We start from the raw sequence: 13,461 nt of genomic DNA on the forward strand, positions 1-13,461 counted from the left end.
TATTTGACACAATTAATATATGCCATCTGCTTGTTACTTGTCTCATTTCTGTCTTCAAAATAAGGAGTACATTGGGTCTACCCTTGCAGTCATGAATATATACATCACATTGAATATTTATTTCCTTATGTGCAAATCACCTTGAGCACTGTGAAATGACGAAATATTGCTGATGCTATAGTATTCATTAAATTCTACATTATCATTTAGATGCCAAATTAAGAAAGTGTTTTGATTCCTCTTTCTGTTTACTTAATAGGTTTCGTTGGAAAACTGTGTTGAGGTTGGGCGAATTGCCAACACATACAATCTCACAGAAGTGGATAAATATGTTAATAATTTCATCCTGAAGAACTTCCCTGCATTATTAAGTACTGGTGAATTTGTGAAACTCCCCTTTGAACGTCTTGCCTTTGTGCTTTCAAGTAATAGCCTTAAGCACTGCACTGAACTCGAACTCTTCAAGGCGGCTTGTCGCTGGCTACGGTATGAGGAGCCTCGGATGGAGTACGCTGCAAAGCTAATGAAGAACATCAGGTTTCCGCTGATGACGCCCCAGGATCTTATTAACTACGTTCAAACAGTGGACTTCATGAGAACTGACAATACCTGTGTAAACTTGCTTTTGGAAGCCAGCAATTACCAAATGATGCCATACATGCAACCGGTTATGCAGTCGGAGAGAACTGCCATTCGGTCAGACAGTACTCACTTGGTGACATTGGGGGGAGTGCTCAGGCAGCAGCTGGTTGTCAGCAAGGAGTTACGGATGTATGATGAAAAGGCCCATGAATGGAAATCCTTAGCTCCCATGGATGCACCAAGGTACCAGCACGGCATCGCCGTTATTGGAAACTTTCTTTATGTAGTTGGGGGCCAGAGCAATTATGACACGAAAGGAAAGACGGCAGTTGACACAGTCTTTAGGTTTGATCCTCGCTACAACAAGTGGATGCAAGTCGCATCTTTAAATGAGAAGCGCACCTTCTTCCACCTAAGTGCCCTCAAAGGACATTTGTATGCAGTCGGTGGTCGAAATGCAGCGGGTGAGCTAGGTGAGTGCTTCTCCTGAAGCATGGCTTCTTGCCTTGCTTTTTAGGCCTTGAAATACTATGCTGCCCTATGAACGGGTGGAGAGGAAACAAGTTGAAGTTGTTGGCATGCAGCTTCTTTCTGGAAATACTACAAATGCATAGAGAAATTTGTCTGGGTGCTATTAGCAGTTAGTTTTAGAAGGGCTTCCACAAAAAAAAATTCCAAATACATGTCTCTTGTGTATTAATGCATAATATCCAATGCTTCACCAATATCATCAAACATGAAGTAAGCATGTGTGTCTGTATAAGTGTGTGTGTGTATATATATATATAAAAAAACACAACTATATAAAAAAAAATCATTACTTAAGCTGAGAAACCAAACCCACTCTTTTGACTCTTAAGGGATACATGACTTTCTAACTAAAACTCACTGTTGAATGAAGGTTGCATTTTAAAAGATGCAAATTTTCTGGAATAGTAATTTTGAAATGCTAGTCTTTTTTTTTAAGACAACTAATGACTGAGCGATTTGTTTCACTCACAGATCAGTGAGATTCAGATCTCCTGACATTCTGAACTTTTTGGTTACTAAAAATGTTACATTTTGCCTGTGATCTTGTGACTACATAGTTAACAAACTCTGGGAAAATGCCAAGCACAACTACAGGTTGGGTGGAGAATGGATTGAGAGCAGCCCTGAGGAGAAGGACTTGGGGGTATTGATTGATTGATGAGAAGCTCAACATGAGCTGGCAATGCGCGCTTGCAGCCCAGAAAGCCAATCGTGTCCTGGGCTGCATCAAAAAAAGCATGACCAGCAGGTCAAGGGAAGGGATTCTGCCCTTCTACTCTGCTCTCATGAGACCCCACCTGGAGTACTGCATCCAGCTCTGGGGCCCCCAGCATAAGAAGGACATGGAGCTGCTGGAGTGAGTCCAGAGGAGGCCACGAAGCTGACTGGAGGGATGGAGCACCTCTCCTGTGAGGACAGGCTGAGAGAGTTGGGATTGTTCAGCCTGGAGAAGAAAAGGCTCTGGGGAGACCTAACTGCGGCCTTCCAGTTCCTAAAGGGGCCTACAGGAAAGAAGGAGAGGGACTGTTTATCAGGGAGTGTAGTGACAGGACAAGGGGTAATGGCTTTAAGCTGAAGGAGGGTAGGTTTAGGTTAGATATTAGGAAGACATTGTTCCCTGTGAGGGCGGTGAGGCACTTGCACAGGTTACCCAGAGAAGCTGTGGATGCCCCATCCCTGGAAGTGTTCAAGGCCAGGTTGGACGGGGCTTTGGGCAACGTGGTCTAGTGGAGGGTGTCCCTGCCCATGGCAGGGGAGTTGGAACTAGATGATCTTTGAGGTCCCTTCCAACCCAAACCATTGCATAATATGAATGATTCTGTCCTGCTGCCTACTTTTCCCCCCGCCTTGCAAATGATGATTCATTTTACTTGACAAAAAAAAAAATTAAAATCAATTTCAGGGAATTAAGATGGTTGAAAACGAATAAATATGTGGTAACTTTTAATTTAACAAAAGTCTGTAGAGGATGGCCTGTATTAATCCATTGTATTTTCCAGAGCCATGGTGGTTAGCATTTGCAGTCAAGTCTGGGAGAGTATATTCAATTGATAAATTTGTCTGTGCTTTAAAATTGAAATGTTACAGTGATCATGCTTGGAACTTTAGCATAATATTATATCTAAACCAGATGTAACATTTCATTATTTTGTTTGCTGCTTTCAGCCCAATACTTAACCGTGTCTTATTAAGTCTTTGTGGCAGTATCTTGTGCTGCTAAGATTTGCTTTTTAGAAATACACCAGTATCTTCAAATGCAGTGAGAAATACATTTAACTGAAACAATACAAAACCTAATTTGTGCTGCAGCATCTGTGACTTTTTAATTAATGCTTGTCAGTTGTTCACATACACACTTTATTTCATGATCATATTGCAAACTTTCTTAGGAAACATATAGTATATTGTTTCCACTACACAAAACTGGGCTAGTTTTGCTAGAAGTTTAAAATCCATTCTAATGTTTGATGAAATGAGATATAAAAAATGTTTCCTGTTTCCAAAAAACATGGGAAACTCTTTTGCAATAATTTGTTTTCTTAGCCATTTTCTGATGCAGATCCTGAGGTTTTCAGAGTTTCTCTTACATGTCATTTTATCTTCCTGAAAATACATTCTAAAAGCAAGCTTAATACCCTGTAAAAGACCAAAGGTACAAACTAATGTGTATTGATCTTTATCTTGAGTATCAGAAACCCTGACTTTCATTGAACTATTTTCTAATGGTATGAATTAATAGCAGATAATCAGATTGCTGTCCTTCTGTACTGTGCCATCTAAACAGCGTATGGGCATAAGAATGTTGGTCAGAAAGTTGCAAGTCTAACAAAATCAATGTGAAATAATACTGTCACTAAGCAAGTGCAACCTGTGTGTACAACAGTCTTTAAGTGCAGTGTTTTTCTTAAACTAGATCAAGCAGTCTTGTTCTGCTGCCCTCAACTGTTCTGCAGCTTTAATTAAAATATAAAATCTATCACCTGTCTAAAATTCTTCTGTAAAGATATCATTAAAATGCTGCAATGATTTCCACACAGACCTGAAAAATGTCATTGGATTGTTCTGTGGGAAGAGCACTCTATAAATGCTAAATATTGTAGCTGTCTGATGCTTTGATTTGGGGCTTCAGTTTCTTTTCTTGTTAATTGTGAGGCAAGTCACTTTTCATTTTCATGTTTCTTTCATAAATCTTGACAGCCAAAAGATGAAATCCAGCTTAAACTTCCCATTCTCTTCAGACGGAAAAACTCTCAAGCTTTTCATAGAAGGTTAAATGTGTGTTGGACAGGTATTAAAGAAGTTGCCCTTGGGTTCAAACTAATTTCAATCTGTTGTTAGAGAGGAAAAATTCCCAAAACCTGAATTCAGCTTTCCAGAAGATCAGCTCTTATGGAAAAGGGCCAAAGGATTAAAGTTGCTAAAATGAGTTTATTTTTCTTTTTTCTCCTGACATTCACTGGAATAACAATTATACTTTTTTGAGGATCTCTATCAAGCCTTCCCCAAGCAGTTTTCAAACGTTTAATCTTCTGAGAACTTTGTAAATACTGCTTTTCTACTGCAGTAGGATGTGCTTTAGCAGTAATAAACAGCTACTGCTTTAACAGTGCATGTCACTGAAAAAAGTTTGGTTCATTGGTGAGTACAGGTGAATTTGCACGTATGTGGTACGTACATTGGAATATGCTAAATATATCTTTGAAAGGCACTGAATTATGAAATTATAATTCAGATTTTTTCAACCCTGTGACAACTGAGGGCTGTGCAGAAGCATGCACCAATCCTAGAAGGGTTGTACGTAATTTTGGTTGGTTCTTTTTAAATGTCAAAGCAGGCACCTGCCAAAGGCATTCCCAGAAGGCAGGGAGAGCAGCACTCTGGCACAAGCAGGAGACCAGCCTGGAGAAGGCAGGTGTGCAAAAGGCAAGACTTTTTGGGAAAGGAGACAAAGAGAAAACCAGATGTGGTTCACAGAGATACTCATGAGCAGAGCTCACGGCAATTGTGCTGTTGTGCAGAGCACTGGCTACTGTTTTCTCAGACAAACAGATTTTTGTAGCTGCTCGTGGAAGTGTTTGGTTGAGGTGCTTGACGGCGATGACAGAAGCTGTGCCTTTAAGCATTAGAAAATTTGTGCAGTTAGGTACTTTCCGGATACTTCAGCTACTGCTGTTGATAGGCTTGAGTGGAGTTTGAGATTTTTATATATGAGCTTTTCCTAAGCACTTCAGGGGGTGTTGGGTTGTGACTAAACCACTGATTCATTGTTACCTTCATTATCATGCTGCAATAAAGACGGAAAGAGAAGACTTCCAGGGCAGGACAGTTACATGCCGAACAAGTGGGAAGGCATTTATTTTCCAGGTGCCCTCTATGATACTTAACCCTCAATTCAAACAACTTATTTATGTAAAAACTTCTCTTGTGAGTCTATATAATATATATTTAAAATGTCATTAGTTAAGAAGAAGAATATGTATCATTACCCAGTTGGGCTTTCTGTGTAGTACTGTGAATATCAAACCAAAGTGTGAAATGGAGGACCTCTTGCATAGGAGATTATTTTGAAGTGGCTCCTTGCTATGCTAGGGACAAAATTACTCAGAGCTGTGTTTAAATTTAACCAAGTCAGCTTTGAGTTCTACAGAAGCAAGCCGTATTATAGAAATAATATAACAACATTAAGATGTTGGGTTTTGGGACATCACGCGCAGTTGCTAAGTGCTGCTGTAATAAACCTCAAGACACATGAGAAGCTACTGACAGAGAAGTGGTAAGTATCTGTATACTCCTCAAATAGCGTCACAGATGGCACTATAAAATGAGTGCAGACTGAGCATCCCTTGGGACTGCCAAAGCTTTGTGTCTTTTTGAGATTGCTTAATTCTATTAAAATGAGGCCTGTCTTCTCTGGATTATGGTAATGAACAGATCAGAAGTTCCACTGTTAAACATAAATAAAGCCTGATTTGAATCATTCATGTTGTTGGGAAAATTAATCCATTAGTCTCGTGCTATATAGAATGTATACTTAGGTTCAGTAAAGTCACAGTTCCTTTGAGTGCTTTGTGAGTTGTGCTCTGTCTGGTGATGACATATAGAACATCCTGATGCCTCTCTTAAATTGATGTGCACCTTTAATAGCTGGAATTTTGTATGTTTTTTTCCTTTTCAGTGCAGAGGGAGATCTTGTTAGAAGAGAGAAATTGAATCACCTTGCAAGGAAACAGGGAAACAACTATGCAGAACCACCAAACTGAACAGTAGGGTTTTTTCAGCTGGGAAATAATTAGCTTTGTTTTAGAGCATGGTAGATGTGAGATTTGTCTGAAATACCGTCAAACAGCACTTTAGCTTTACTGGTGATGTTTGAGAGAATTTTGAAACCACATCAGAAAGGGATCTTGGCGTCAATGGCATCCTTTCTTAGATAACTAATGTCTTTATAATGTGGTGATAGAGATGGCTGTAATGTATGCCAATTTCTGCATGTTTTATCTTCTGTTGCTAAAGGGATCTTTTGGCCATAGTTTCTTTCTTGAATGCAATCCGTAGTGCAGAGTGAGATAAACCAGTGTGAAATGCCACGTTAATCTGGTTGCTGCTGGCTTTGCGATGGCTTTGCACGTACTCTGCTCTTCCTGTCCTTATACTGTATTAGAAATTGAAGTTCCTCACCTCAGCACAGAGTGGAAGTGCCATGGGAGGAAGGATGCCTTTGTTTTTGTGAAAACAAGTAGAACGATGATTTTGGTCCAGCATAACAGTGAACAGCAGGTCAGAAGGGTCTGCCGTCAGGGTAGAACTGGGACAGCTATAATTACTTGTGCATCAAATCTGGTTTTCTCTGTTCTTGAAATTTCTGCACATCTTTGTTTTCTTCTGATTGCTAAATAGAGCGGACTAGAAAGGAGCTTTCCTTTTTAGAAGACTACTGGAATGGATGAATACATTTATACAAAAAAGAGCGTGGGTTTATTTGGGGATTGGGCAAATACTGCACATGGTGTCAAGATGGCAGCACACAGAAATACAATTCAGTTTTAATTTTAGGTCTAATTTGTGGAATCAATTCTTTGTGCTTGTACCTTTATTTGAGCATGATACTGTCTCTAGCATTCACTGGCATTATGGCCATGTAAGTCCTTGATGGATACACAAAGTCTGCAGGATATCAAATGGGAAAAATGCCAATTTTTTTAAAGAGATTTTTGACTTGATTAAAAAAAAAAAAAATCAAGCCTGACTTTAAAAATTTTCATTCTAGAAGAATGCTTGAATGCCGTTTTGTACTTTTCCTTATGCAGACTTTTATCTACCTGTACATGTGTGTAATGTGAAAGGCAGCTCGGGGCTCGTTTCAAAAGGCTGAGGTAGGAAATGCAGTGACAAGAAGGCTAGATTGTAGGAAAAGTGTTTAGTGAAGGACTGATGTCTTAGAGTAAACCTTAGAACTTGCCCATATTATATTGAGCAGGTTTTTTAAAATCACAAATTTGGCATATCAACAGTAGTGTATAGAGCCACTTGTCTTCAGTTACTTTGCATCAGTTTTTTATTTTTTACCCATCTTACGAGGCCCCGAGATGGCTGGTGTAACTGGGAGTATGTGTGCAAGCCACTCTTACAAAACCAGAAGCATTTCAGGCTGTCATTACTAAACAATTTCAAGAATGTGAAATTAATCATTTCATACTTATGGATCAAAGTATAGAATTTGTTTTGAAAGAAATGGGAATTTAGTGGATTTTCTTTATATCGTGAACTTAATGTTCGTGACCAGCACTTTTCTGTATTTCTTAAATTTAAATTTCAGCTCCTGGATGGGGAAAAGCCAAAGGAAATCTAGTGTGCTGTAACAATTTAGCAATTCTCATGTGCAATATAGAATTTTTTCTATATTGGGGTATCTTATGGTCACTGTATGAGTGTTACTGATTGATGTCCTTTACTGGCCTGGCCAGTACTGCTAATTCTGCAGGCTTATACTAACACTAACTAGCTTCTGCCTTCAAAATGTCCAGTTTCGCAGCTTCTTTTTTTGTCTCTTTCAGTTGATGTGTAATCCTGGACTGTAAGTCACCATCATTGATTCCATAGAGCTGGCTCAGATTTTTCTACCCTTGACTAGATAAAAAGCTTGTTCTTAGAGCAAGTAAAATACCACTTTCAAAGACAGATTCAGTTTTGTACACATAGTTCATAAACATCTCTCTTCAGAGATTAAGCACTGAATAACAAGCATTAGAATCTGATGCTTAATTATTTAAAATGAGATTTAATTTGTCTTTAAGATAACACAATTATTGATAATTGCTTTGTGCATCGTAAGGTTGCTATATTACAAGGTTTTTCAGGATCTCTTGCCCCTCTGGTCATACTGTACTATTCAAGCTGCCAGTCTCTACAGCTTGCTCAGATCCATTGTTAAATCTGTTTTCTAGTCTCTGTGCTTATTGCATATCCCTTTTCCTGCAACCTTACACCTCTTCCATCCCACTTTGAAGTGAAATGCTTCCTTCTCAGAAATGCTTTCTGCAAGGACACCTGGGCTCTGGGTTTCTTTTTAACTTCTACTAACCTCTGTGATTTCTGATTTGATAAAACCTTTGATCATTTTAACATTCCAATTCACAAAGAAAACTGCAGAAATGGAGCTGTGTATCGACACAGGCACTGCTTCTCTCCATTCGAGATTCAGTGATGTTGTATTTTTTTAAAACCTGGGCTCTTGTAAACTGTTTGAATTAGTGACTTGCACAGGCTGTGCTCTATGTTGATGTGCAAGTACTTAAAACATTGCAAGACAATAGAAAATTACTCAACAGTTGCTGCCCCCTTTTGAGGGCACAGGACCATTTCAATGCAAAATACCAAGAAGAAAATCTAGCCTGATTTTCTGCATGGGTGGGGTGTTGCTGAAGAAATGGGTCTGAGAAAAATGTTCTAGTCGCCAGATGTATTGATGCTCTTTGAGATGGGTTTTAAGTTTATTCCCTCTCTGCAGCAGACACTGAAGGGAATTGTACAAGAGGAAAGAGTAGATAAGCTGAGTTCACCCAGCTTTGTTGCCATTCTCTCTGTCCCAGAGCTGTACCTCCGGCCGGGTTCGTGAGCCGGGGCAGGTTGTGTGTCAAGCAGGAATGGGAATGAGACAAGAGGAAGGCAAGAAGGCAAGAGGGGTTTTTCTTCCTCTTTGTTCCTCTGGGACGAAGCTTGAGGTTTTTCTGTATTGTCTCTCAACATAATACTCAGTAATTCCCTTGACACTTTCTCAGCTGAACAATGTTTCCCATTGATACTTCCTCTGTTTGTGAATATATTACTGCCACTGCTACTGTGCTCAGACTGCCATGCTAGCTTCAACATTTTTATATTCTCATTTGTTTTAAACAGCCACTGTGGAATGTTACAATCCCAGAATGAATGAATGGAGCTACGTGGCAAAAATGAATGAACCCCACTATGGTCATGCTGGAACCGTCTATGGGGGATTAATGTATATTTCAGGTAAATGATTCATATGATCATATAATTTTTATTAAACAATTACTAATCTAACTTTTCCTATTTCAGTGGGAGACAATAAAAATTAGTCTCTGATTGCAATAGGTTTGCCATGGTACAAGCAGTGATGCAAATTCATATGAAGCCAGTCAAATAACATAAATACTGCAGAGTCTGACAAAATTATTTTTGATACTATTATGCATTTACTTAGTAAATGATAGCTCTGAACTCCAAAGCAGTTACTTTAACTGTCAGAATAATTTTTTTTGTGGCAACAGCACATAGATACATTGATATAGAAATAACCGTTAAATACATCCTCTTTGCATTTTGGTTAGCACTGGAAATTTTTATACTTTAAAGAAGAACATCTGCCTTCACTGAGCTAATGGAAAGGGATAAGTTTTCATGTTAATCACAATATATGAATAATTTCTGTACTTTCAGTAGTCTTTCATTTGTAATATGCTCAGTCCTATATGTCACAGGTTATAGTTTCATTCCATTTTTTTCCAAACTGGGGGCAGGTTTTCTGAAAATCTGATATCTGCTCAGTTTTTAAAGAAGATTCAATCTGTCTGCCAGTGATCTCTACAGAGATCAGACCTATATATGTTCTCCTACTGCAATTGTAAGGGATGCCTTCTAAGAACTAAGCTGAAATTCAGGTTACTCAGCTGTGAAGAGCTGGTGGGGATATGCACTGGAGCAGATTGATTTTCAGGGTATTTTGGATAAGGGGGCCTTGTGCCAGTAGACTAGGAGGGATTTGCTTTAAAATTTACCGTAAGGTACAGCTGCTTATTTTTCTATGAGCAAGTCCATTAAGCTAATCATTATGCTGCAATTTGTACTTTTTTTGCTCATTTTGCTTGTTTTACTGCAGGGGGCACACGTATATGCTCCCTGCTGTGATTTTTTTTTTCATATAAATAGTGTGTATTTCCCACATAGTTTTCTTTTCCTGTCCTCTCAGATATCCCTGTGAGTCTGGACACTTTGGGGATGAAAATGTGAAGATTGGTTCTTTTGTTGTTAAAGCTTCTGCCTCCCTGATAGGCTCCCAAGCAATGCCACTACTATGGCTGTTGTTAAGTGTCAGGGCTGGACAGTCCCCCTATTTTTTCTGTATGTAATTCTTACTTTCCAGCTGGAGGTTGAAGTACTTTCTTGCATAACTTCCTATAGACACTGTGCTATCTCTGTCTGCTAATAACCCAAGCGTGATAATTCAATGTTGAATGGTTACCCCAGCAGGAGGTTGTTCAGTAGCAGTGTTCTCTGCATATTTTTTAGCACCTCAAATACAGTTGCATTATGGTCTTAAACCATAGCTAATAAGCCTACAGTGTCTGAAATTGGTGTGACTGCTTTCTGACCTGCCTAGTGACCTTGTGGAAAGGTGGGACACTTCATCCACTGATGGGAAATTGTCCTGTGATTTCCCCTGAAGCCTCTCCAACTGCTTTTGCAGGGAGCCATAGAGAAGGTAAATATAGAGAGAACCATAGGCATCTATTAACAGAAGAATATTTGAAATCAGTGTCCTCTCTCTCTTCAGTTCAAGTCGATGAAAAGTGTTCTGAAGAAAATTCTGCTGTGTGGTAGGACCACTTAAAACACAATAGTGTCGTATCAAAATTTGAAAGGGAAATGAATTTTCTTGATGGTGAAAAACAAAACAAGCAAACTGAAAAAATGTAAGCAAAGAAATAATTTTGCTAAAAGGAAGCATAGGTATCAAGTTTTTGTTCTTTTAAACTGCCAGCATCATCTTATGTACTGAAGTACTGTATGACACGTGGCCTCTTTCCATATGCAGATTTAAAGGAACAAGGTACATTAAAAATGTCCTTTGAAATAGAGCACATATGTGATAGTAATCTAAGCTAATGTGAAATAGTTTTAGGGAAGGCTGAATTAATTAATGAAAATGTATGTTTATGCTATTTATTGCTTATTAGGGTGAGCACTGCTCTAATGTGTTTTTATTTTTCTAGGGGGAATTACCCATGATACTTTCCAAAAGGAACTTATGTGTTTTGACCCCGACACAGACAAATGGACTCAGAAAGCTCCGATGACAACGGTCAGAGGTCTGCATTGCATGTGTACTGTAGGAGACAAGCTATATGTTATTGGTGGAAATCACTTTAGAGGAACGAGTGATTATGATGATGTTCTAAGCTGTGAATATTACTCACCAACTCTAGACCAGTGGACTCCAATTGCTGCCATGTTACGTGGGCAAAGTGATGTTGGGGTTGCTGTCTTTGAAAATAAAATCTATGTTGTTGGAGGATATTCTTGGAATAATCGGTGTATGGTGGAAATAGTTCAGAAATACGATCCAGAGAAAGATGAGTGGCATAAAGTATTTGACCTTCCAGAATCGCTTGGTGGCATTCGAGCCTGCACTCTTACTGTTTTCCCACCGGAGGACAATACGGGGTCACCGTCTAGAGAATCTCCTCTTTCAGCACCTTAGAAACATCCCTTGACTTATGATGTTGTAGTAACACCTTTGCACTGCATCATGGAGTCTATTATTTTTCTTCAGTAGTTTGTGTTAGGCTTAGCCTACAGCATTTTGTACAATTACTGGAAAAAAAAAAAGACCTTGACATTAATTGTGCTGTTTGTTTGGCCTAGAATGTTTGTCAAGTGGTTAACAAAAAAAGATGTACTCACCCGAGCCAAATGTTTAACAGATGAGAAGATATTGTCTATAAAATGTATGAACTAGGTACATTATTAATGTTGTGTATTGGGTGTGAGGTACCTTATAGCTTACATTTGGAAACCCAGTGAGTCAAATTTGAAGACTTTATTGAACACGTTCTTTCAGTAAATTTCATAGTTGAAATCCTTTTTCCTTTCATTTTTGACTGCCGATTACAAGGGGAGGTAGATCACGTGAATGTGAACTATGACAGAAGGTTGCCAAGGGGCCTGAGCTACCTCCCTCTTTTCACAGAGTATTTTTGACATATCTGGTTACCCACCTGACTTTGTGGGTGCTTTCAGAGCATATGAAGTTTCTTAGGCAGAGGGGAGAAATAAAATAATTTTAAACTATTAGCACTATACAGGAAGCGGACCTTCTAGAGGCCGAGGGTTTTTTTTATAAAATATATTGAGTGTTTTTTCCTGAGTCGCTTGAGTGACGTTTCAAACAAAAGATTTAAAATGTTTGGGGTTTTTAATTGGGTGTTTTTCAGGAATTGGCTTCCACTTGCATGGGAGCACACACTATTAACTAATGGGAATTCAGTGCAGTTGTATATTCTGTTGTATGCCTGTACTGAATATAGGTAGATAAGGGCTAGAAACATTAAGTCACAGAATTTGACCAAATCGTTCCATCAGATCAAATTTAATCTACATTTTCTCCTTTGCTGTTGAGATAACTTGCATAATGTGTCCTCTGTATAGTCTCAGTTAATAAGGTTATTTAGCACAATGTGCAGCTTCAGCGAGAGAGCTGCTTTTGCTCAGTGAACTTGGAGTACCACATTTTACCTTCTTTTGTTCAATAAAACTTTTAACTGCAGTTATTCAGTCTAAGCTACCTCATTAATGTATTTGGTTTTCTTCCTCTGCCTCACTGTCTCCAGGATACGCATTACGTATATCTGTGTGGGTAGATTAATTTGCTAGGAAACCAATGCAGAAGTGATCATGAATGGGTATTTTTGACCTACTTTTAAGAAACTGTTTTGGCCCGATTGTGTTCATTTTGTTAAGGACTGACAAAACAACAAACTGTGTCTTAACTTTTTTTTTTCTTGGAGAACTACTGCTTATGTGTGCAGCCATGCAAATTTACAGAAATCTTTATCTGCTCAAAAATACAGTGTACTGCTGACAAATTGCAGTTCTGAGTGCTTATAGAAAGCTAATACCATTGTGCTTGTTCTGAACTTCTCATTGTATGTTACAAGTGGTTTTGCTAATGAACATAGAGGGGCATCATCTGGGGAAAACTGTTTTAATCAGTTAGCTTATTCTATTGTGCTACTTATTCCTAATAACATTGTAAAGCTTAATAGACTTCCGTCGGGAGTATGCTATTTGTGTTTTGTCCCTGCTTGATGTATCAAGCAGCAGTGTTATGATGGTGTCAGTTTTGGAAGTACTGATATTTATTCTTTATGCAGTTTACTAGTAATGATCACTACCAAAATGTATGTGTAAGCTTTAGGTTTCATAATTGTTTTAGCTAAAATCAAAAGTAATTCTTCCTCTTTAAAAAAAATAATAATCTTAATTCTGTGTAGCTGTGCAAGGTTGTTACAGGTGTTAATAGTGGCACCAGTGGATATTCTTGGAAAGCAG

General features: G+C 38.6%; 1 protein-coding gene across 11 annotated transcripts in view; it reads left to right on the forward strand.

The window, feature by feature from the left end:
- KLHL13 (kelch like family member 13) overlaps positions 1 to 12,676 on the forward strand; it is an 89,087-nt gene extending 76,411 nt beyond the window's left edge. For all 11 annotated transcript variants that reach the window (XM_075763222.1, XM_075763220.1, XM_075763225.1 and 8 more), the window contains 3 exons: positions 260 to 1,055; positions 9,010 to 9,123; positions 11,124 to 12,676. In XM_075763222.1, coding sequence (XP_075619337.1) covers positions 260 to 1,055; positions 9,010 to 9,123; positions 11,124 to 11,611 — 1,398 coding nt within the window. In that variant the 3' untranslated portion in view covers positions 11,612 to 12,676. The remainder of the gene's footprint in view (positions 1 to 259; positions 1,056 to 9,009; positions 9,124 to 11,123) is intronic.
- The last annotated feature ends 785 nt before the right edge of the window (positions 12,677 to 13,461 follow it).

The sequence above is a fragment of the Balearica regulorum genome, chromosome 11, assembly GCF_011004875.1.
Source record: "Balearica regulorum gibbericeps isolate bBalReg1 chromosome 11, bBalReg1.pri, whole genome shotgun sequence".
Lineage (NCBI taxonomy): Eukaryota > Metazoa > Chordata > Aves > Gruiformes > Gruidae > Balearica > Balearica regulorum.